Genomic DNA, 26,136 nt, shown 5'->3' on the forward strand with positions numbered 1-26,136 from the left:
AATTCTATCAGACATTCAGAAAATCAATTCCAATATTATACAAAATGTTTGCAAAAATAGACAAAGTCAGGATCTTACCAAATTCCTTCTATTAGATAAATATGGCCCTATTACTTCAGGGAGACAAAGCAGAAAAATAAAACTATATTAGTGAGTATACAAAAACATATTATAAAGATTATATACTATGACCAAGTTAGGTTTATACAAGGAATACAGGCTTGGTTCAATGTTAGAAAAATTATAAACATTATAGTACATATCACACACAAAACCTATAATACTCCCTTTATTTTAATAACATTTAAAAATTAGAACAGGGGCAGCTAGGTGGCACAGTGGATAAAGCACCAGCCCTGGATTCAGGAGGACCTGAGTTCAAATTTGACCTCAGACACTTGACACTTACTAGCTGTGTGACCCTGGGCAAGTCATTTAACCCTCATTGCCCCGCAAAACAAAAGGAAAAAAAAGGGGAAAAAATTAGAACAAATGGAACATTTTCTCAATATAAATTAGTAGGAAGACGTCTATTAAGTATTTACTTTGTGAGAGGAATATAAATAGAAAATAAAGACAATCTCTTTTCAAGGAGAATCTTATGGAGGGACATGACACACATTGAAGGTTTCAGTTTCAAGCCAAATGGAAGGAACCAATCCTTAGATGCTATGACAAAAGAAATCATAGTGCAGCTTCTTTAGTGCCGTTACCATTGATAAATAATGTCGTTATATGATTTGAACTATTTGATGATGTCAGGGACTTTGGGATTGAGAACTTTTATTTCTGGATTTTCTGTGACTTCTGAGGAGGTAGGAGCCACAACATAGCTGTTGAGTTGGATAAAGTTCATATATCTACAAGGATTTCTCCTTGAGGCATTGATTACAGGAAACAGACCAAAAATCTATAGGTTGTTGCTATTCCTAGACCACTTGGTCTTATCTACCTATTGGTAGGTACTGTTGGTGATGGTGGAGATGGCAAGCCCTTTCTCCACAAGGGGTGCCCCCCTCAATCATGGCTGTTGAGGCTGGGCTGGAGTCTGAGGGGTATGCTATTACTGGGACTCTTGGGTACCGGATCCTGGTTTGGCTACACTGGGGTGTAAAGGGGAGGGAGTGATAAAAATTGTGGCTATGGTTTGATGAGTCTGGCACAGGCTACCTCTTGTCTCTTCTGAAGGATTCCTTCCTTGCTCTTTCAGATAGATTAGCTTATCTGTCCCATTGGTGGCAGTTGGTCATCAGTTGTAGGTGATGATGACTGGGACGAAGTGCCCCTTATCAAAAGAAGGTCCCCTCGGATGATGACTATGGAGGTCCAGGCTGGGAACAGGGCCAGTGATCTGTACTATGACTATCTAAAACCAAAAGTTAGCATCATCTTTAGTGAAGAAATACTAGAAGCCCTTTCAATAAGATGAATAGTAAAGTAAGGATACCCACTGCCACCATTATTATTTGATGTAGAAAAGTTAGTTATAATAGTAAGACAAGGGGATAAATATAGTCAGAGGAAATAAAACTATTCTTTTTTATTTATTTTTTCTTTTAGTGAGGCAGTTGGAGTTAAGTGACTTGCCCAGGGTCACACAGCTAGTAAGTGTTAAGTGTCTGAGGTCATATTTGAACTCAGGTCCTCCTGAATCCAGGGCTGGTGCTCTATCCACTGTGCCACCTAGCTGCCCCTAAAACTATTCTTTAAAAAAACAAATGACATATTTAACTTAGCCCTGAAGAGTCAATTAAAAATTAATTGAAATAATTAATAGTTTTAACTAAGTAACAGGATATGAAGTAAACCCACAAATATCATTGGCCTTTTTGTGTATTACCAATAAAATCCAGCAGCAAGATACAGAAAAAAGAAATTCCATTCAACTATAGAATGTATAAAATAACTGGGAATTCAGCTACTATGACATATTTAGTAATATTAGAAACAGAAAAACACAAAACACTCCTTACAAAAATATGAGGAAACCAAAATAATTGGAGAGCTATTAACTACTTAAAAGTTCAACAATGCCAAAATACTAAAAATAAGGTACTAAATAAATTGTTTTACAGAGTCACTGACCTGCTACCAAAGGGCTCCTTTATTAAAATAGAAAACATATTTGCAAAGTTCAACTGGAAAAACAAAGGATCAAAAATCTCAAAGGAAATAATGGGAAAAGAAAGAAATATCAGATGTCAAACCCTGGTACTCAACAATAATCAGCAAAACTATTTGGTAGTGACCATATGATAGAAAAATTGATCAGTGGAATAGATTAGGTATCCAGGATCCAGAAACAAATGAACACAGTAGCATAATGCTCAATAAACCCTAGGATACCATCTACTAGGAGAAAGACTTGTTCTTCAACAAAAACAACCAGGAATGCTAGAAAGAAGTCTGGAAGAAATTAGGTTTAGACCAGGGTTTCATAACCTGGGCTTATTGACTTTTTTAGAAAATATTTTCATAACTGTGTTTCAGTGTAATTGAATTTCTTTACAATCTTTTGCATTTTATTTTATGCATTTAATAATACTATTCTGAGGCTTTATTAGATTGCCAAAGGGCTAGGGTCCATGATACAAGAGAAGGTTAAAAATCTCACACTAGTGACCATAGTAAGCTCTAACTGGATGCAAAGACTATACATAAAAGGTCATATCACAAACAAGCCAGGAAAAGAGATACTCTTACAAATCTGAATAAGGAAAGAGTTCTTGACCAAACATAGGATAAAAGGGAACACAGTGGAGAGCTTTTGTTTTAATTTTGGAGGGAGAGTTGGGGATGATAGCAGAAGAGTAGTGATAATATAAAAAGTGAAGAAAAATAAAAGAACACCAGTGAATCACTTTTAAAAAAAAAAAGAACATAGACAAACAGGGCAGTGAAGGGTTAGATATTTTAAAATTCTAATTTTATAACATTTATTAAGCACCTGCCATATGCAGAGTTTGTCATGAGGCATGTTTGCATTCCTACCCCATCACCAATGAGAAATTGGCCAGATCACCCATTTTCTGCTTACCCCTTCCCAGGCTTCCCCTCTGCTTACCAGTCCTAGCTCCTTCTTTACCTTCTACACACCTGTCCCTAGGTACCTCATCAGCATGGGGCTGGACATCATGCTTATTCATCACCCTCTCCCTTATCCCCTATCATCTCTCCAGATTTGAATGACTGCAACCCTGACCCATGTCACAATGGAGGCCACTGCATTGACTTGGTGAATGATTTCTACTGTGAATGCAGAGATGGTTGGAAGGGCAAGACCTGCCACTCACGTAAGTTTCCTTTTCTTAACCCTCTGCCTTCCCCATTCCTTTTTCTCCCTCCTTGATCTTGCTAAATCTCAAAGTTCGGAAAATGAATTTTGACAACATGTGTAACTGAGATCATATCTGGTACACTGGACTATGGATGCGGCCCTTCCAGAGCCAGGGATCCAGGCCAGAGCTATAGAAGTAAATGGAAATTGGGGTAAAACTGGCTTTTATTTGACCTTTTTTGGATCTTTTGCTCAGATAACTAGGAACAGACAGATGGTGCCTGACTCCCTTTGCCTCTAGGGAAGGTGAGATGGCTGAAATGTGGCTCTCTTAACTTTTGAGACCAGAGGAAGCCTGTTTACTGCCAATTGTTTGTCTGTGTGGCCAGACTATCTCTTTAAAATGAACAGAAATTATATGGATAGCGGTCACAGAAAACACTTGTCTCTGAATTTGCTGACTGATCTATTCCCATGTTAAACCTTTCTCCTTACAATTCTACCTCCCTGACCTAAGCCTTAGAGCCTCATAGTCCTTAATCTTCCTAGAGCAGACTTGAAAATTTCTCTCGTCCACGAGCCATCCTTAACTACTGTGGAATCATCCTCTGTCTCTGTGTAGCCTGCCCTCACTCAAATGCATGAGTACAGAATTAGGACATGTCCCAAACAAGCTACTGAATTGATTTTACTGTTAAGCCATTCTATTCTCCATGGTGTGTGGTAAGCTTCCCATACTCAGAGATTCATTTTACCCTGGGCATAGTGAACCCCATGGTTATGACATCTAAGGTCCTCTCCTCAAGGAAAAGAAGTTTGGGGCTAGTGGCAAGGAGGCATCCCTGGCTCTGTGAGACTTCAGTGGACTGAAAAGATTGCCTGAACCGCCAAAACCCAGTTGTTACTATATGACTAGACATTTCACCTCATCTTTATAACCACCTCAGAGAATTTCTTTGGTCTTAAGGGGAACTATGTGAGAGGATGTGGATGGTTCAGTGTAGCCTGGATCCTATTTAAACAACCAGTTATGGATTAGGAGTGTCTCCCCCTAATCCAGAGAACTGCAGGCCAAACTCTGGGGTTGCCCTTTGGGTCACAGGTCAGGTTAGTAACCCTCTGGTGGCATAGCAGAAATAAGCAGTTACTGTTTGTTCCCAGGTGAGTACCAGTGTGATGCCAACACATGCAGCAACGGTGGCACGTGCTATGACAATGGAGATACTTTCCGATGCATATGTCCCCCGGAATGGAAGGGCAGCACTTGTAACACAGGTATCTGGGACTGGGTGGGATGGGGTAGGCAGGCCTTGGTGAGGGGCAATATAGATAGGTGGGAGACTTGGCTTTGAGGTATTATTCATTAGATTATAGAATTTAGAACTGGTATGGATTGTAGAAATCGGGTCCAGTTTTTTTATTTTGTAGAGGAGGAAACTGAGGCACGGGGCCCATAGAAGGAAAGGGACTTACCCAAAGCCAGAATTGAAATCCACATCCCTCACTGTTGTATCCATTGCTCTTTCTTTTTCGTTTTGAGTGTCCTCACCTGTGATTTCATTGATGAGAGGAACATCTTCAACTGATGGAGACTGATAAATTTTCTACAACTTAGAATCTGAGAATTATCTTAAGCATTGAGAGGTTTAGTTACCTGGTCAGTGACATGGCCAATGTGTGTCAGAGGCAAGGCTTGGACCCAGGTCTTAATGCCAATGTGACCATGGCCACATTGCCTCTTCTCCTTCCATAACACCATATTGTTCCTTTCCCTTTATCATCCTCAGTCTCTCTCCATCACCATTTTATGTATCTTTTGGGAAGACCTTTGACTTCTTGGAGTCTTACATAGTTCATCTGACCCCATAGGGGCCTATAGTTAGAAAACTAAATACTGTCATTGTTCTGATATACTTAATCTTTTTCTGCCTTTCTAAGTCCCATGCCTCCTTCAAAACCCTGCCCAATCCCCATCTGCTTTAAGAAATCTGCCCTGATCATGTTAGATTATACTGATCTCTCCCATATCAGCTTCTGAGAGTAATTCTGAACCATAAAGTACTGGCCTGAATTTCTGGTAATTCAGCCTTTTCTCCTTGTTTGTTTTGTGAGTTGGTCCTAGAAGCACAGGCTTTTAAGAGCTGAAGAAACCTAGAGTTCATTAGAACTGTCACTTCTTTGCTGGATGTCATATATTAATGGCTCTTACTCCTGGGTCTCCTTATCCCTATGCTTAAATTGAGTCTCCACTTCTCTAGTTTCTCAATGTTTCCCAATTTTCTCAACGTTCTCATGATAGGATTTCCAGCCAAAATATGAAGGCAAGACCCAAGTAGTTCTTGACACAGTATAGTACACTGGATAGAACACTGAAGTTGAAGTCAGGAGACCCAAATACCATCTCAGATGTTTCTTGGTTGGGTGGGCGACCACTCAATGTAGTTGGCCTCATGCGCCTGTCACTTAGCAAATTTTGGTTTTGTCCTCCATAAAATGGGAAAAATAATGTTTGTGCTACCTACCTCACAGGGTAGTTGTGAGGAAGTTGTTTGGCAAATCTGAAATCGCTGTATAAAGCTGGTTTTGTTATTCTTTCTTTGTCTTCCTACCTCTACAAAAGCTGAGCAAGGGCCAGACACATCAGGAAGATGTATAAGATGTGTTACTGGGTTGATTTAAGTTACGGCAGAGATCCTAGGTTTAGCATATTTGGAACTAGAAAGAGACCTTAGAAACTGAGGGATGTTTTTAAAAAAGAAAGTTATATGATAACTGTTATGTATTTAGAAGAAATCATAAGTTGTAAATAATAGATGTGCAGTTTCATGTGAAATCATATTTTTTTATTCTACTATATTATGAAAATGCTTTTGTCATAAATTTTAAAACTTTAAAAATGTAAAAAGAAATGATCAAGTCCAATCCCTAGATTTTTGCAGATGAAGAAACTGAAAATGAGCCATTGGAAACCAAGATTTTGGGCAGAGTCTGTGACTGTATTCTCACTTCCATCACAAAGTCCTCTGTCCATATCTCATCAGTTCCCCATCCCAAGAGGATGCATAGATCTATGAAGTGTTGATGTCTAGTTTCTACTGCTCCAAATGTCTGGCAAGGTAGAAAGAACAATGGATTTGGAGTCAGGACCTGGTTTGGAACCCTACCTCTCGAGTTGTCTGACACTAATGATCTCTAAGGTGCTTTTGAGTTTTAAATCTCTGGACCCTGTCTATGGTCTATGATGTGTGACAGGGCTGGGCAGATCAGATCAGGTAAGTGTGAGGGCTCTGTGGCCCTCTTCTCTTCAGGAAACTGAAATGTTTCTTCCCTCATAGCCAGGAATAGCAGCTGTCTCCTGAACCCATGCATGAATGGCGGCACGTGTGTGGGCAGTGGCGATTCCTTTTCCTGCATCTGCAAAGATGGTTGGGAAGGCCGCACATGCACCCAGAGTAAGTCCAGACATTTTTCTCTTCCTCTTTCCTATATCTTCTCCCTCCATCTCATTGCACCACTTTGGTCCCTACACTGAAAATGGGAGGGGGCAGACACTACATTTAAGGGAAAAGCCCCCTAACTTTGGCTGAATTTAACTTTGATTTTTTTCCACCCTCACCCCATGGCAGTCTCATTACAAAGGATACACTTTGGAATTTGGTTGCATGAATGTCAGGGAAGACTGTCAGGACTCCCAGTGCCACCCTAATCATCTCTCCAGGGAGGGCTTCCATGGATATTGTCCTTGCTTCCCCAAGAATTTGGATCATTTATTGAGAGGCTTTATAGAATCTTCATATCCTAACCATCAAACCCCCAAAACACACCAAAGTCCTAACCAACTCCCATGAATGTCCCCAGAATCTGACATCATTCTCTGCAAAAGTGCTGTCTAGCAAATCCAGCCTCAGACACTTGACACTTACTAGCTTTGTGACTCTGGGAAAGTCACTTAACCCTCATTGCCCTGCACCCCAAAAAAAAAAGTGCTGTCTAGCTCTCCTACCAAATCCTAACTTGGGTCCAGTTATGACTTTTAACCATTTAACTATCCTTTTTTTCCTTCATGGTGATGGGAGCAGTGAAATGGTGGAATAAAATCAACAGTGGTCCAACAGAGGTATATGTATTCAGGAGGGCAGAAAGGGACAGAGCAAGGTGCAGATAACAAAGACTATGACATTTTGTTGTTGTCGTTCAGTCATTTTCAGTTCATATCTGACTCTTTATGACCCCATTTGAGGTTTTCTTCTTAAAGATATTGGAGTGAGGGCAGCTAGGTGGCGCAGTGGATAAAGCACTGGCCCTGGATTCAGGAGGACCCAAGTTCAAATCTGAACTCATGCACTTGACACTTACTAGCTGTGTGACCCTGGGCAAGTCACTTAACCCTCATTGCCCCACAAAAAAAAAAAAAAGAAAAAAGAAAAGAAAAAAAAAGATACTGGAGGGGTTTGCCATTTCCTTCTCCAGTTCATTCTATAGATGAGGAAACTGAGGCAAACAGGATTTAAAAGACCATATACCTTTCTTCAATTTGAAGGTAGAAAGGTGATACCTCTGGCAGGGAGGGGGGAAGGTCTGAGGTCTGGATTCAGTTTCTCCTTCAGCATCCCACTGATACCTGGCCGCCAAGTCAAGAAGAGGCCACTTCATTCTAGATTTATGCAGATCTCTCTCTCCCCAATTTTCTCACAACCAAAAGCCCCTCCCTCTTGTGGAGATTTACTCTCCTTTTCTGCTTGGGTTATTCTTCAGTTAAGGTGCTAGCTGCTAATGTAATATCCCTGGGATGCAGTTCCCAACACCAGGAACAGTGAAATCGTCTCCTATGGCTTGGCACAGGTTGCTTTCAGTTAACAGAAAGGACCACAGATGGGGCCCTGTCTGTTTTTTTCTGTATTCCACACTCAACAGATGTTCCTCCAGCATCTGCCTGAAGATCTCAACTAAGGAGAAGCTCATTTCCACCCCAGACATTCCACTCTACTTTTAGATAATCTTCATTGTCAGGAAATTCTTCCTTACACTCACAGAGTACCAGAGTAATGTAGCAAGGGCTTCCCTGCTTCCCAAGCAGGACTGTAGGACCCTTAGCGAAGACTCTTAGGTCCTTGAGGACAAGAATTTCCTAGCTTTTGGGGTCTCCACTGCTGAGCACAGATCATTGTTTGTAGGAAGAGCTCAGTCAGTATTTTGTGACTGTTCTGTCCCATAGCTCCCTCACCACTAAAAAACCAGTCTCTTACCTTTCTCTCTCCTTTTTTCCTTTTCTCTCTCTCAGATACAAATGACTGCAACCCTCACCCATGGTGAGTATCCCTGGGTTAGCCTATGGGGAGGTGGTTCTTTGGGGAAAGTGTATCTGCCTCTAACAGGTAGGGGGATTAGCCCAGAGTAATTAGTCAAGAGCCCTCCTTGAGCAAGGGTTTCCCCAGAAGAGCAGAGCTAGGGTCCTCTGCTCCCAGGGGAAAGTATGTGACTTAATTAACACAGGTTTAATTAGAAAGAATGCTCAATGTAGTGGCTTATTATGAAGAGAAGTATCCAGGAATGAACAATGAATGGAGACTAGAAATTTGCAAAGGGAGGACAGCAGAAGAAGCAAGTGTTGCTGGGAGGAAGGACTTGGAGCTTGGGGTTCCTGCAGCCTCGGGATTAGTTTGATGGGCTTGGGGGCTGTGTTTTGCAGTTACAATGGAGGCATCTGTGTTGATGGAGTGAATTGGTTTCGTTGTAATTGTGCGCCAGGGTTTGCTGGTCCTGACTGCCGAATCAGTGAGTATAAGGGCATAAATAGGGTGTTGGGGGATGTTAGCCTTTGGGGAGTGAGGAGGATGGCATGTCTGGGTCAGGGATGACATACAAGAAGACTCCCTACCTGGCTGGGCTATCCCTTCCCCTCTCTGGGCTTTAATTTCTTTTTCCAGGTAATTTTAAGATCCCTTTCAGCTCTGTAATCTGTGTCATAGAGTGTTTGACATGTCTAACCCCCCCACCACCTTCCCTTGATCCTTGGAAAGTGGCAAAGACCCCACTATTAGAAGAACTAGGGGCCTCAGCTCTAGACCTAGCCTTGCCACCTAACTAGAGATTTCACTTCTTTTCTGGATCTCGCTTTATTCCTCTGAAAAAGAATAGGATCATACCGAGTGATCTCTAAATGTTCCAGCAGCACGATGCCTCTGTGGTTGTTTCCCTTAATAGTACCTGCCCACAGTGGGACTCGGGCAGTATTTATATAATCAGCCTTCCCATTTGTGCCTTATTTTATGATTGACAAAACAGTTTCACTGGATCCCAATGGAATGGCAAGGTAGTGATCATCATTGCCCCTTTATTACAGATGAGGAAGTAGATTCAGGGGAGAAATGTCTTACTCAAGAGGCACAACCACTTAGAAATGGCAGTCCCAAACTCTCACTTATATAGATGAATTTTATATATATATGTAGATATACACACACATATATATATGTGTGTGTGTGTGTGAATTATAGTGTGCTAGAATTGGAAGGGATTCCAGAGCTAACTTCATCCATTCCTTTTATTCTACACAAGAAGAATCTGATGCCCAGGGAAAAGTGTCATGGCCCAGGTTACATAAGAAATTAATGAATAGAGCTGGCAGCAAGAACACAGGATTTGGAGTCCAGAGACCTGAGTTAGAATCCTGGCTCTCCTATAATGTACATAAGCTGTGTGCCCTTAAGCAAGTCATTTTCCTCTCTCTGGTCCTATTTCCTTCTCTCTTAAATGAGGGAATTCCATTAGATCTCTAAGAGAACTGGCCACCTTCTTTTCCTTGCCCATGATGCTCTGGTCATTTTCTGCTCGTAGTCCCCCATGCCTTGAATGCTGTCTCTGCTTATTTGTTTCCTAGCTAAATCCCTCCTTTAGGAAGTCTTTGCTCATCTCCCTTAATTTTAGTGCCTCCCCTCTGTTGATATTTTCCAGCTTATCCTGTCTGTATCTTGCTTGTACATAGTTGCTTTCATGTGGTCTTCCCTGTTAGACTGTAAGCTCCAGGAGAACATGGGTTGCCTTTTGCCTTTTTTTGCATCCCATTTTTGGTACTATACCCAGCATATAGCAGGAGCTTAATTAATGTTTATTGACTGTTTATTAACCAAGTACTTCTAGGCTTGGCTGATTCCCAGTTGTCTTTACACTAGACCATAAACTTTTTGGTGGATGGGATTGAGAATTGTTCAGGCACAAAGGTAGCAGGGCCCTAGAGAAGGCTGTGTGTCTTAGAAGCTGTAGCCTGATTCCCACATGCACCCAGGCCTCCACTTGAACATTTGCAGCAAACTCTACCCCTTTCTTCCTTGTGCTGGAGCAGCAACCACGCAAGTGTCTTTCTCAGGACTGGCCTTGACCAATGGCTGGGCTCAGTGGCTTTGGGGCTAGAGAGCCTGATTCCCTTGATGAGTGTAGAAAGTACAAGGCCAGATGGGAAAGGCTCAGACAGGCAGGTCCTGCATTATTAAAAGGAGGAGCTAAGTTACACTGACAAGGCCCGTCAGCTGTGTGTTTTCAAAACCTTTCACTGCATTCAGAAAACCTGAGAGGTGAAGGGTTCTTAGATGTAATCTAACTCCTCTTCTCTCCATGTACTGCTTATGGTCCATGGTGGAGCCTGGGGCTCCTGACTACTTGCCAGGGGGCTCTCCACTATGATGGATCATGAGAACAGAAGGTCCGTGGCCTCGGGCCCCAGGACTCTGCTTCTTCTTGTTCTAAGATGAGAATCAGATCCTCCCACGTTAATCCCCACCCTTTTCCCTGGGCAATGGCCAGGCCATATGTGACTGCCCATAGGGTCTGACTTCCCTTGCTGAAAACCTTCACTTTCTCTGACTCTAACTGAGGTTGGACAATGGTTCCCATCCTTCTGACCCTCAGTTTCACCTGTGAAATGAGCATCATACTTCTACTGCTTAACCATGTCCCCTCATCTCACCCTCTGCTCTCCAGGATTGTTTTGAGAAAACTGCTTTGTAAACTTCTCTAGAAATGAGCATTTCTGTCTTTCTTGTGCAGACATTGATGAATGCCAGTCCTCCCCGTGTGCATATGGAGCCACATGTGTGGATGAAATAAATGGGTACCAGTGCATCTGTCCTCCCGGGAGAGCTGGGCAGAGATGCCAGGAAGGTAAGTATTCAGATCACAAAACCAGGGATAGAGAGCCCTGGAAGAAGCCAGCTCCAGGAGACAGTGGGGTTTGAGGCTGAGAGGGGCTGTCTTCTGTCACCATAGGCCTTCTCGTCCTGTGATTTTGCTAGCCTTTGACCAGAATTCAGTGCAGGACAAGACTGGTCTTGGGTTTGCTTTTCAGTGACATTTTTTAACAGACATTGAGGTTGAACATAAATTTTTAACATTTGTTTTCCTCCCTTCTCAGTGATTGGTTTTGGGAAATCCTGCTGGTCACAGGGTGTGCCGTTCCCACATGGCAGCAAGTGGACAGAGGAATGCAACACGTGCCACTGCATGGATGGCCGAGCTGATTGTAGCACAGTAAGGAGGGGCCCCGGAAGGGCTCTGGCTCACAAACCCCTATTCCTGTGTTATAGGATCATAGACTTAGAAAACGAGAGAAGGGGTCTGAGAGCACCTAGTCTACCCCTTTCTCTTCTACAGACAAGGAAACTGAGACACAGAGATTGCTACTTGTCCAAGGTTAAACCAGTAATCTGGTGGTAGGGCTGGGACTGGAGCCTCAGTCTCCTTACTTCTAATTCTGGGCTTTTTGCCATTCTTGCTAGGTTCTGAGGCAAGTGGGCTTATAAAACACCTACATACGACAGTTACATACGGAAATGGAGGCTTTCTTAGAACTAGGCCAGGCTCATCCCCTCACTTTATAGTTAGAGACAAAGAGACCCAGAGCAGGGAAGGTACTTGTTAAGTAACAGAACTGGGACTCAAAACCAAGTGCCTTGACTCAGAATCCAGGACAATCCAGTAATTACTATACTGTGTGGATATGGGTGCAGAGAAAAGGAGGTTGGATGAAGGCCAGGTTCCCTTGGGTTGCTGGATAAATGAAGTTCTCAGCTAGTAACTAGGGTCATAGACTCTCCTCTCCCTACCTGGGGCTCTAAAGACTTGCCATGAAGTGAATGGAAAGTCAGAGTATTGTCAAAGGCACAGTGTTTGAATGGGGACTACTATCATGAACATGGTACTGGTACTATTACTACTACCACTACTACCATGACCACCACCACCACCACTACTACGTAGCAGCTACAAAGAGCTTCAGAATTTGAAAAATGCTTTCCACAGGTTACTTCATTTGTCCCTCCCAATAACTCTGTGATATAAAGACAGAGATAAAAAAAAATCCAGCCTCATGTGGAGTCTAGAAGGTTCAAAATGTTGTTCTTATATTTGCCTGCCAGGATAGTTGTAAGCCCCTAGGGAAATAGCTTTCTGAAGCCCTTCAAGACTTAATCTCGGGGCAGCTAGGTGGCGCAGTGGATAAAGCACCAGCCCTGGATTCAGGAGGACCTGAGTTCAAATATGACCTCAGACACTTAACACTTACTAGCTGTGTGACCCTGGGCAAGTCACTTAACCCTAATTGCCTCACCAAAAACAAAACAAACAAACAAACAAAAAAACTTAATCTCTCTAGGCCTCAGCATCACCATCAGTAAAAGGGAGTTAGACTAGTGGTCTTTAAGTCCCCTTCTAGTTCTAAATCCTATCATGATGATTCCTAAGCTGTAGCCACTTAATTTAAACATCTTCAGCCCATTAGAGCTCACTGACACAAAAGTAATAAAGGTGATTCCCCTAAAAAGAACCTGGGAATTATTTTAACCATTGGTAAAGATACCAATACTAATGTGCTTGTGTGTATGTTTGTTTCTCCCATCAGGTATGGTGTGGGAGAAAGCCCTGTCTGTTACCCAGACACCCAGACTACACGGAGAATCAGTGTCCCCAAGGCCAAGACTGCTTGGAAAGAGCCTACCCCAAATGCCTGCAGCCTCCTTGTGCAGCTTGGGGGGAGTGCAGCCCGGTGGAGCCCCTTGTCCCGAGTACCCCATGCCAGCCTAATTCTGGACACCTGGGGAATAATTGTGCCAAGATCACGCTCATCTTTAACCGGGACAAGGTGCCCCAGGTGAGGATACCCTCCCCACCTAGAATTAATCCAGTTTTGAGCAGCCCTTGGGAAGAGGCAGCTAGAGTCTGTTCTGGTCTCATAGGCTCACAGCCTTCCTTCCTGGGCTACTTCCAGTGACAGAGAATTTGTCACCTTAGGTGGCAAATGGTTATTAAGAAGTTTTTCTTTATGTCATGCTGAAATCTGCCTCTCTATACTACCCGTTGCTCCTAATTCTATCATCTGAACTCAGACCAGACTTAATCTTTCTTTCCTTCTGAGGCCTTTCTGAGATTTAAAGAAAGGGATTGATTAAACCCTTCCCTCCCCCTCCCTGGACACAGGTTGGATGATATAACTTCTTTTAGAGTTCCACTTTTCTGTCCATCACACTGTGAATAGGTGGGTAGACAAGAGTTACCATTTCCCCTTTAACTTTTGGGGCCTCCTCTTTCCAGCAAGAGAAAAGACTGGCTTTATTTTCACCCTCTAGTTGGCAAGGGGCAGGTTTGGTTTTGTTACTAACTTTTTTTATCCTTTTGAGAATTTTCTTCAAAGGTTTGGGAAAAGAGTGAAACAGTCAACTGACTATTTAATATGAGAAAAATAATAATACCAAATAAAAAATACCATTTCCATGGTATTTGAATGTTAACAGAGGCCTTTTCTCAGAACGGTGTGAAGTATGAATACAAGTATTATTGTCATCATTTTGCACTGTTTTTGCCCATGGTGACAAAGTTTATAAATCCAGAAGCCAGAATTTGAATTCAGGTCTTCCTCTAAGGCTAATTCTCTTTCCACTATACACATTGTCTGACTCATTGTATCCTGTCTCTTAATATGTGTATTTGTATTACATTGGTATGGTACTTCATAGTCACTTTGTTCTTTCATGTTTAGTATCACACAGGATCCTCACAATAATGGGAGGAAATTTGAGAGAAGGGAGGTAGTGATTTTGAAGATGAGGAAACTCAGTAGTGAGTTATACATCCCAGAACACAGAGTCCTCATTAATTAGATCAGATTTCACTAATACATGGTTTGGGACCATAAGCCCTGTTGCCGAGCTGACGTTGCCCTTTGTTCTTTGTGGAGCAAGGATTTGCTGAACCCATTAGAGTATAAACAGGATTGTAGCAGGCCTGTTTTACAAACTTCCGGCATCTCTGCAGTTTTTGTGTCACCTCACACAGAGTGATTACTTGGGAGCAGAAGTCGGCATTGCTTATGCCTGTTATACAATTTATGATGATTCATTTCCATCTCCTCATTAAAGCAGGACTTCTGTTGGATAGCTCTGCATTAGGTCACTGACTTCCCTATTTAGCACAGGTCGGAGACATTTATTGGAAGGCAGTCTGTCATTCAGACTGTTCACCTTGCTAAAACCTCCCCTAATTAGCCTAAAGTAGGGAGATTTTGCTAAGTATGTAAATCTTTATGTAAAAACATTCCTGTTTATCCTCAAAAGGTCAAGACTGATAAAAGCATTAAGGTTGCCAATCATATGCATTAAGGATATTAGCTCTGCTTATGCACATCAAACTCCTGTCCATAGCAACTAATTGAACTTTTATGCCCAGAGCTGGAAGGAATCTCAGAGGCTATATCTGAGGTAGCCACTATCTTACCCAAGGAATGTTTATTCAGCATCTCCTTTAAGGCCCCCAGAGTAGGGGAACCTTTTAAGGCAGTGGTTCTGAAATCAGAGGACCAAGGTTCAAATTCTGCTTCTGATTTTCTCGTGCATGTGTTACCTTGGGCAAGTCACTTAACTTCACAGGTCCTTGGTTTCAAATGGAGTTTACATTAGATAACTCGATGATGTTTCAACGTTAGGAAACTGTTCTTCATATTGAACAAAGATGTCCTTTCCTTTAACTTCTCTGCCTATAGAGTCATTGGACTTCCTTTTCATTGCGGGTGAAGGCCCTTTGCTATGGCAGGCCACCGCTTTTCTCCTGTGCCTTAATGAGCACCTACTTTGACCGTAGCCTGCCGTGAAGTGTGTCATTCAGTGGGTGGTTAATGTTTATTGGATGAAAAGAGGACCCAGTGAAAGAAAGAGGCCTATATTCCTTATCCTCAAGTAGCTCCCAGCCTAGAGAAGAATACGGGACAGATGCTTGTTATACCAGCATATGTGGATTACAAATATGCTTAACCATGGCTGTGCTTATGAAAAGATGTATGTAAACTGTATTATTTTGGAAATCGAGTCACTTATATAGAGACTTGCTTACTCATGTTGGAGCCGCTTTATTCCAGGTAAGCAGAAAAATAAGGGATTTTGAAGCTGAAAGGAATGTTTGAGGTCATCAGGTACACCCCTCATTTTGGAGAAGAGGAAATTGATCCTCCTCCCTGCCTCCCCCCAGATAAAGGAAGTAATTTACCTGAAACATGAGTGGTTACAAACAAAACAAAACAAAACAACAGAATGCAGCTCCAGGTCTGGGTCCCTATCTCTGCTTCTCCCAGCCTTATTGTCAAGTAGTTTATGATTGATAACTAATTTTCCAGGACACCAGCATTGGTTTTTCTGTCCTCCCCATCCTAGGCTTTGTGTGGTCAGAGAAGGGAAAAGGGATATGTGTGGCAGCGGATACCTGGGGACTATTTTACAATCTAATCTTATTAATAGAATTAGACTCTTTCTCTCCTCTCCTGACTCTCCCATCTTTCTGACCCCAGGGTACCACAGTGGGAGCCATCTGCTCAGGGATCCGCTACCTGCCAGCCACACGGGCAGCAGCACGCGATGGCCTGCTGGTTCTGCTGTGTGACCTGTCAGCCTCCACAGAGAATGCCGTGGAAGTTGCCATTGTGAGTTCCCTGGGACCTGGAAGGAGGGGAGAATGCACAAACAGCTGGAGCCAACATAGGAGGATACCTGTCCCTCCCAAATCTGACTTGCTTGCTTTGACTTTGGAGCTTTCTGCTCTCCTGGATCATAGCAGCCAAGGGAGTGTCTGTCTGGGGTCCACTAAGACTGCAGGGTGTGTAGGGTGAGAGGATAAGGTCAATGTCCTTGCAAAACTAAAGCTTGTGCATTTATTCAACAAATGTTTAAGTAACAGCTATGTATTGTTAAGTATGACTTTAAAAGATAGGTAGGAATTCAACAGATGAATATTGAATATAGGATATAGAGCAGCTTGAGCACAGAGGTGGGGAAATACAGGTTGTTTTTAGGGAGCTAAGAGTAGGCTATTTTGGCTTAAGTGTAGGATGATAGATATAGAGGTCATCTAATAGAATGTCATTTTACAGATGAGAAATCCGTGGCTGTCGATATTAAGTGACTTGTCTGAAGTCCCTCGTTGTTAAGGAGAAGAGCTAAAATTTCAACCCAGATCCTTTGATTCTAAGTCCAGTGTCTTTTGACTGAATTGTGCCAACTCCTCAAAGAGTGAGGATAAAAGTAAAACAAAAGCAGGCTTGAAGGGCAGGGTAACACTAGGAGAGTACTGTGAATGCCTTGTAAAGGGATATGAACTTTATTCAATAGGTTATTGGGAGCCACTAAAGATTTGGGGGGCAGAGGACTGGTGTGAGCATCTCTTTGTATTAAGTAAGGTTGGTGTGGCAGTGGTAATAAATTTGAGGTCAGAGAGAGTGAAGTTAAGAGGTCCTGCCAGGAAGCTATTGCCTTAGTCTAGGTGGATGGTAATGGGTGTCCATACAAGGCCAGCAACAATGGGAATAAAGAGTAGGCTATGGATTTGAGAGATTTCCTGGAGGTGTGGAGTTCAGGTAGCTGAGCATGAGAGATGAGGGAGAGGGAAGAATCAGAAAAAGATTTTTAACACAGAAGACCATGCGAGTAGGGGTGTCAGAGAACAGCAATGATAGCAAAACAGCACTGATTGGTGAGAACAACTCTGGGATTGGTGGAAATACCTATTTCCGCCTGCTTTGGCCTCTCCCTCTCTCCCAGCCAGGACTAAGTCAGCTCTGGAAATGAAGACTTCAGGTACCCTGTGAAGTAGCTGCTTTATATGTGGAGACCCGGAACATCAGAGTTAGCCTTCCCTTCCACCTCCCAGAAGAGATGGGACAGACCAGTCCTGCTGGTGGTCTCCAGCAATTCTCCTTTTCTAGGGAAAAAAAAGATGCTAGGGGGCAGCTAGGTGGTGCAGTGGATAGAGCACTGGCCCCGGATTCAGCAGGACCTGAGTTCAAATCCAGCTTCAGACACTAAACACTTACTAGCTAGATCTCAAAGAAAGCATTTTGAGGGCAAGTGGATTTAGATTTACAACAACTGCCTCCAGCTCTTAAAGAGATGACCCAAAGCTTTGTTATGGCCAGCAAGACACATTGGGCATCTACCATTTGCAGAGCTTTGTATGAGAGTTTCTGATGCAGTTATAAAAATTATAAAACTTTTAGTTATAAAAAGAATGATCAGGCAGCAAGTCCTTCCCTTGTATATCCAGTCCCGTGTTTTGATTATTGGAGGGTAAGATAAGAAAAAATGTAGACCTTGCTTTGGGGCAATAAAGATAATAGATTTTATTAGGCCTGGTGACAGTAAAGATTTCTTTCTGGCTTCAATGGGTCACCAGACTCATGTTCTTGGTGTTGAAAGGTTGAATGACATCTTCACTGTGTCCTACAGTCCTTCAGCCCACCCCGGGATGAGCCAGACAACACCCTCATCCAGAATGCTGCAAATACCATTGTCAGCGCTATAACTAAGCCAGAGAATAGCACGGTGCTGCTTGCTGTTACCGAGGTCAAGGTGGAGACTGTTGTGATGGGGAGTTCCTCCACAGGTGAGTCTGGCTGGGATTGGCAAAGTACTTCAGGACACTTTCTTTAAATATTCAGTAGCTTTCCCACATGGGAGTAATTCTCTGGGTGCCTATGAGATAACATGACCTTAATTGACCCCAGAATGAACCTCATGCTCGCCATGAATTAGTGAACAAAAAAGCAACTTCACCTTTCTTTGCACCTTGAAGATTTTTCAGGTTAAAGGGCATTTTTAGGACCTGCTGAGCTATGGGACCAGAATCACAGAATTTTAAAGTTGCAAGGGATGCAAGAGAATCCCCTCCAGTGGCAGGTCTTTCCTTGCTTGAAAACCTCAAGTGAAGGAGAACCTACTTCATCCCTAGTCAACCCATATTGGATAGTTTTACCTATTAGGACGTTTCTCTTTACACCAAGCCTAAGTATGCGACCCTTCAACTTCGTTGCTTTTAATTTGATTGCTTCTGGGGCCAACTCTAGTTTCTACATTAAAGTCCTTCAAATAATTAAAGATAACTATGATCCAACACACAGCTTTTCTTTTCCATAATATAAACATCTGTCTCTTTCAAACAGTTCTCATAGGATGTGATCATGAAACGGTTACCGTCCTGATCATCCCTTTCTAGAGTTTATCCAACTTCTCAATGTCTTTCCTAAATGTGAAACCTAAAAAAAAAAAATATTCCAGATGTGGATCCACTGAGACTATCACCTATTCATTCTGGTCATTATTCTCTCTTAGTAATGCAGTCTAAGGAGACTATTAATTTTTATTACTTCCATAATCACACTTTTGACTCATATTGAACATATGGTCCAATAAAAACCCCAAATCCTTTTCAAATAAACTGCTGAGGAGAATGACCCATTGTTTTCCCATGTCATGTTTCTGATATTGATCTGAATACAAATTATGAATTTACGTTAATCTTTATTATATTTCGCCTTATAGATTTGGCCCAATGTTTTTTAGACTGTTAAAATATTCCTGGATCCTGATCCTGTCCTCTAGCATTTTAGCTATCCCACCCAGCTTCTTATCATCCATAAATTTGATAAGCATACCTTCTATGACTTTATCCATGTCATTTACGAGGATGTTTAAAAGCACAGAACTAAGGGCATCATTCTGCTGTAGACCTCCTTCCAAGTTGTTATCAAGTCATTAATGATGACTCTGTGGGTCTCTTCATTCAAGCAGTTTCAACTCTAACCCTTACCTCTCCAACTTGTCTACAAAAATGGCATTTAATTCAATTTAACAAGAATTTACTAAATGCCAACTTTATGATCCATGCAACTTTGTCAGTTGTTTTTATTAGATGTAGGTTAAACTCTGCCTGTAGCATTCCTGTAGTTGAGCAACCCTTTCAAAAGAGGAAATGAAGTTAGTGTGGTATGATAAAATGAATTCATGACAGTGGCTAGAGCCCACTGTGTCTATGCTTACCTTGGATTTCAATTCTCTAGTAACCATTTTTACTCCTTCCATCACCAAGAACATTTGCCCCAGTATCAAAGACAAAAGCAAAATAACAGTTGAGTTGTTTTGCATTCTCTTTGCCATCTGTCATTATTCATCCTATCCACTCAAGCAATGATGCTTTTCTGGTTTTATTCCCAGCATAGCTTTATGGGGATGGGGATGGGGATGGTGGAGGAGAAAGGGAGACCTATTTGTTATCCTCAGCATTCATCTGGCCATTTCTGATACTTTCTTATGAGGCCATGGTGACCATATCACCATATCTTGTCTTCATTCTGTTAACTGACCTTGCAGCTATTTCTTTTTTTTTCATTTTAAGTGGGTCCATGAGTTCTCTGTGTGTCCACATCGTTCCCTTTAGACAATTACCCCTTTTCTTCTTCACTGAAAATATTTTGATTGTTTTTTAAAGAATTATATCCTATATAATTGTAGTCTATGACATTCTACTTCTCCTTTCTTTTAACTCTGGGGTATGTTGCCAGCTTCCTCTTCTTCTCTAAAAGGAATTCTAAGGCTGTCTTTTCCTCCCTACCTCCTTCAAGACTCTAAGCCTTTCTGCTTCAACAATCATTTCCTCAGGATTGGTAAGAATAAGGTCCAAGGGCAGCTAGGTGGCTCAGTGGATAAAGAACCAGCCCCGGATTCAGGAGGATCTAAGTTCAAATCCGGCCTCAGACACTTGACACTTACTAGCTGTGTGACCCTGGGAAAGTCACTTAACCCTCATTGCCCTGCAAAAAAAAAAAGAAAGAAAAAGAATAAGGTCCAGACACTCCTGGATCACTGCTTTGTTGTGGCAGAGGGGCTTTGTGTAGCTCAATGAAACTATGAACTGTATCATACAGGGTTACCCAAGATGGACAGGTCATAGTGGAGAGTTCTGACAAAAGGTGATCCACTGGAGAAGGAAATGGCAAACCACTCCAGTATCTCTGCCAAGAAAACCCCATGGACAGAAAGGCCCATGAGGTCATGAAGAGTCAGACAGGACTGAATGACTAAAGGACAACCACCACCACCTTCTGATTGATGAATTTTTCATTAAGACAAACCAAGAATTTATTAACTGCTCTGTTTGGGAGAAGGAGGAGAAGTAATAAGGAAAGCTGAAAGGAAGAAGGGTAGGCAGATACATATCAACCAGACAGAAGAAGTTTAGTTGTTTATAGCCTCATTATGTTGTATCAGGCCAAACTCTTTGTCTGTTTCCTATGCATGTCTGAGTGAGCTTAACAACCATGTTTCTTCCATTTCTTCCTCAGTTTACCTTCACCCAAATGTTCTTCAGCAGGCTTTCTCTATTTAGTTTCTGGATTTCCTCACATAAATATATCTTCCTAATGTACAGTGCAACTTCATTTACCTGTCCTCTATCTTTGGTATAAGGTATGCCCTTCCAGAACCACATCCCAGTCATGAACCTTATCCCACCAAGTCTGAAAGATATCTTTGTGGTTGAATTTGCCTCTTTCCTTTAAAAGCTCTTTTTCGCATTGCTTGTTACCTGTACTTTGTGCATTTGTACATAAGTACCTGAGGCCATGAATTTTGGTGCCTGTGAATTACTGAGCTTCTCTACTTATTAATACTCTTCCTGTGTCATAGTTCTTTTTTATGGTATCTAATTTGGTAGATATGTAGACAATTTTCTTCTCTTTCTCTCTCAATAGTTTAAAGTCCTTTTGATTAAATTTGCAAGACTCCAAACAATCATTTTTTCCCACCAGGCTTCATGAGGTGCAGTCCCTCTCTCTGACTTTTTAAAAAACCCATTAATCCTGTATTTTATGCCATGGTCTAGAAATATCCTCTTCTCACATACCATCTTTTTAACCAATAGTTCACTTACCACATCTGCCTTTAGTATGCTAAATTCTCTATTTTAAAATAGGTAGCAGTGATTAAAACATCACCTCTGCCCCCTAAGTTCTTTAGGTTTTTATTCAAGTCTTCATAATGCTTGGTAATGTTTTTTCTAGGTTTCTTTTGGAAATAACATTTCCCACGTGACACATCAGAAGTAGAGTAATAGTGATTATACTTGACAGAGTATTGGAAGATTCTCCATCATATCTTTTTAAGTACTTACTCAAGGAAGACAGTAAATCTTTTATTTTTAATATCTTATCTAAAAACAGCTCCCTGAGTACCTTCATCAGGAAGTCACCAACTACCATTACTCATCCCTTCATGGTCCAAACCTTACTGTATGATCTTTCTTCTGATGACACTTGTGATTATCATTTTTGAAGCACAAATTTCTTACACAGAGGATCCAGCTCCCTTTTTTTTCTTTTTTGGATAGTCTCAACTTATTATTTAGCTCCAAATATTCTCCCTGCAGTATTCTTCCACCTTACAACTTCCTGATGGCGAGCAGTATATCCTTCTGCTTTTTCAGCTAGTTTTTTTTTTCTTTGCTTTTACCTTAAAACATAGAGTCAGCTAGGTTATACAACGGATAGAGTGCTGGACCTGAACTCAGAAGGATTGAAGTTCAAATCCAGCCTCAGACACTTAGTAACTGTGTAACCCTGGGCAAGTCACTTGACCTCTGCCTGCTTCAATTTCCTCATGTGTAAAATAGGAATAAGTGACTGCCTCCCAAATTTTTATATTTATGTATATGTATATATGGGTATGTGCATATATTTATATATATATGTGTGTGTGTGTGTGTGTGTGTGTGTGTATATATATATATATATATATATATATATATATATATATATATATGATGTTTTTCTAAGTTTAAAGTTCTCCATAAATGCTAACTAACTATCATTATTACTTAAAGCCCTTCTTCCGTTTTTTGAAGAAACACTTCATTCTCCCTTTTAGCCTGGAAAGTGGGGAGGACCTTCTTCAATCCTCTCGAGCTTTGAACAAGATATGACGTTCTCAGCTGTAGCAAAAAGCAAACATCATTCTTGCCATTGGCCCTGTCTTTTTCATTACATTATGTTCATTTTTTCTGAGAGGGAATGGGATTGTGAAGATGTGAAGATGTTTGTGCCTTCCCAGAGAGGCTGACATGTTTAGAGTTAGTGGAGATATATAGTGCTGTATTTACAAAAAAGGGATGTTGGGATCTGATTTGGGGGGAGACTGGACCGGGTGATGGGCAGGGCATTGAAGGGCTTACTTTGTGCTGATTCCCAGGCTCTAACAGAGTTGCTGGTTACTTCAGGGAGTAGTGCTGGCTTGTAGCCATAAATCCTGACTCTGAGTGCCTTTGTCTTCTCTTTGTTTGCCTAGATTACCTGGTTCCCATCCTCTGTGGGGTCTTCAGCATCATGTGGCTGACATGTATCATCATCTGTGTGTGGTGGACTAGAAAGAGAAGAAAAGAGAGGGAGAGAAGCCGGCTTCCCAGAGAAGAGAGTGTGAACAATCAGTGGGCTTCCCTGAACCCGATCAGGAACCCTATAGACAAACCATACAGTAACAAAGACATTTATTACGAATGCAAAAACTTCATTTCTCCTCCTAAGAGAACTCATGATGAGGTGGAGGAGTATGTAGAATATGAGGAAGAGGAGGAAGAAGAGGAAGAGGAGGAAGAGAGAGAGGTCATCGAGGTAGAAAAGTTCCTTTCTCAGAAACTCCAAAAGCCTTCACTCACCAAAGGACCAGGGGACCTCAATGAGAGCCCCCTCGGAAAGTGGGCACAGCCAGGGGCAAGCCACAAAGTAGACAACAGATCTCTCAAGAATGTGAATGACTATGAAGATGGAAAAGATTAGCCCCAAGGATTGGGGGGCTCAAGTCCCCGCCACTTCCTGGCTCAGCAGGGACAAGGCAGGGGGAGAAAAGGGGACTCTCCAGTCTGCCTCAAGAACTGACATATCTGGAGTCAAATGTAATGTTTATAGTTTCTTTATTTTGTGTAAAAAAAAGTTTATTTTCTATGTTTCTTTAGTCTTGTATAAATTATTCAATGACCGTCAGGTGAAAAACAATTGAGTATTCTTTAATAGTTGCTATTTTTGTAAAGTTATAAAACACTCACTGTGTGGCAGAGGAGAAACAATACGGTATCTGTATTTTCGCTATTTTGTGTAAAGTTTATTATAAGAGGTTGTACACTGTTTACAGAATCTTTCTTTTTTTATTCCTTGATCTGATTGAATGGTGGCTCCCAAGCCCCCTGACTGAGGACCCTGTGGGACCCGTTTGCCAACGCCCGGAGCCTGGTGGCTCCCGGCGGCTCGCTGACTGCACTTGTGACTGTGCCGGCTGCTTCCCCAATCCTGCAGATCTGCCTTACGCTTCATAGCTGGAACAAAGCTATCGAGGTCTTTCAACTGTGGTTCAAAATGTGGCCTTTCTGTCTCCTCTTCCTCTTTTTGCTCTTGAGTCCTTTAGGATCGCAGTATTGAAGCATGGGACAAGTGCCTTGAGATCAACTTTTCTATAGCAACTGTCAGAAACTGCCATCTCTTTGTCCACCCACCTGGCAAGCTCAGGCCAGGCCCAGCCCCACCTGCTCCTTTTCTGCTCTGATTGTGAACATGTTCGTCTGTACATATGTACATATTAAATGAATCACTCTGTATATTTGATTTAATAACTTAAATTACTTCAGTCTCCCTTTTTTTAAAAGAAAATTGACATGTCATTCCTTAATTTATGCTGCAGGCAGGGAGATGCCGTTTACAGGAATTTTCCAGATCCCTGCACACGGGAAGCTAGAGAGGGTGGTGGAATGAGCTGGGCAGGATGTTAAGACTAAGACAGGACTGCCTCCTTGTTGGGTTAGGATGACCCAGCAGTGATGTGTAAACAGATCCAGAGATGATTGCTTGCCCCACTTTTAATGACCTTACACTCCCAAGAACATACAGGACACCCTGTCTGCAGATGGTATGTATATGTATGTGTGTGAGTGTGTGTGTGTGTGTGTGTCTACATGTGAGAGAGAGACAGAGATATGGGTTTCTTTATGAATGTTAATTACACATGGTATTAATGTATTTTTTTGGCATTTTAAAAACAGGCCTGATGAAGGGAACAATGACCTTTTCTCCTCTGTTCACAGCTTAGTTAATGGTGATTCCACAACACAGCAGTGGTAATCAGAGCTACCAAGGTATGGGAATACCATTAGGAAGCCTGCGTGGTTTGGTTTGGTTTGGTTAGAACATCCATTTCCACTTCAATTTATTGCTATTAGATGGGCAGGCTACATAAAGGTTTGTTTTTTTTTTCATTGCTAGAAAGATATTATGCTCTCTTGCCATTAGTTGGGGTAGGCAGTGGATGGGGGGAAGGGGAGGTGGCTATCTAAATGGTGAGCACCCCAGCCGATGAGCACTGTAAACATGGTCATTTGGAAACTCTAATTACTGTATACATTAAATCCAGGAGTGGTGTGCAGGATCCTCTGTTCAGTACATTTTGTTTGGTTCTTAAACAACTTTCAGAAAAAAACTATTTATTAAAACATTTTATAACAACGTCTGGGATTCTTGTACTTGAATGTCTTGTGTTTCTTGCCAACATAGCATTTGAAGAGAAAGCTTTGGGAACTAGACTCTAGTACTGGTTTTGGCCTCGGCTGCTGCTTTACACCAATTGTGTCTTCAACAGGGATGTGTTGTTTTCACCTTGGAGCTGAGGTGACTTAGAGAGATAGTACTGTTGAGGTCCACATCGTTCTTCCTGTCCCTCAGAACTGTGGTCCAGGAAAGAGTGTGAAGCTTGTCTAGGGCCTTAAATACTCCTGCTTTGTGTGTTAATAAACAGCCTCATAGAAGATGCAATATAATGAGAAGAGATCTGGACTTGGAGATGGGACATCTGAGTTCCAGTCATAGATAGATGCTATCTACCTGCCCTTGGGCAATTCACTTCCCACACCAGGGCCTTGATTCCTCTGTCAAATAGGAGGGTTGGACAAATATCAATCATTCAATAAATAAGAATTTGTTAAGTACACCTACTGTATACAAGGTACTCTGAAGCCATGGGATTACAAAGACAAAATGGAAACAGCCCCTTCCCTCAGAGAGGTAATATTCTATTAAGAGATACAGCTTATACATCAATATATACAAAAAAACCAAATTGGTGGACTAGTAGCTAAGGAATCAGGAAAGACTATGGGAGTTGCCACTTGAGTATAGTTTTTTGTTGTTGTTTTTTGGGGGTTTTGCGGGGCATTGGGGGTTAAGTGACTTGCCCAGGGTCACACAGCTAGTAAGTGTCAGATTTGAACTCAGGTACTCCTGAATCCAGGGCCGGTGGTTTATCCACTGTGCCACCTAGCTCCCCCCTTGAGTATAGTTTTGAAGGACACAAGGTATTCTCAGGGTAGAGGTGAGATGAGAGTACATAGGGAAGGGAGAAGGTTGAGAACCAATGCAAAGAAGTGACAGTGGGTGCTGTATCCAATGTGAGAGTCAGAAAAAAGGCCAGACCAAAGTATAGGGAGGAGAATGTCATGATAAGAATAGGAAAAGTAGATTGAGACCT

At 41.9% G+C, this 26,136-nt stretch overlaps 1 protein-coding gene across 1 annotated transcript in view; it reads left to right on the forward strand.

The window, feature by feature from the left end:
- The window catches only part of JAG2 (jagged canonical Notch ligand 2), a 150,563-nt gene extending 125,482 nt beyond the window's left edge, over positions 1-25,081 (forward strand). Inside the window, exons 16-26 of the mRNA XM_043987552.1 lie at positions 3,180-3,293; positions 4,439-4,552; positions 6,613-6,729; positions 8,559-8,586; positions 8,967-9,052; positions 11,321-11,434; positions 11,685-11,800; positions 13,170-13,418; positions 16,101-16,232; positions 18,031-18,187; positions 22,918-25,081. Of these exons, the coding sequence (XP_043843487.1) occupies positions 3,180-3,293; positions 4,439-4,552; positions 6,613-6,729; positions 8,559-8,586; positions 8,967-9,052; positions 11,321-11,434; positions 11,685-11,800; positions 13,170-13,418; positions 16,101-16,232; positions 18,031-18,187; positions 22,918-23,405 (1,715 nt within the window). The 3' untranslated portion in view covers positions 23,406-25,081. The remainder of the gene's footprint in view (positions 1-3,179; positions 3,294-4,438; positions 4,553-6,612; positions 6,730-8,558; positions 8,587-8,966; positions 9,053-11,320; positions 11,435-11,684; positions 11,801-13,169; positions 13,419-16,100; positions 16,233-18,030; positions 18,188-22,917) is intronic.
- The last annotated feature ends 1,055 nt before the right edge of the window (positions 25,082-26,136 follow it).

Source organism: Dromiciops gliroides, chromosome 2, assembly GCF_019393635.1.
Source record: "Dromiciops gliroides isolate mDroGli1 chromosome 2, mDroGli1.pri, whole genome shotgun sequence".
Lineage (NCBI taxonomy): Eukaryota > Metazoa > Chordata > Mammalia > Microbiotheria > Microbiotheriidae > Dromiciops > Dromiciops gliroides.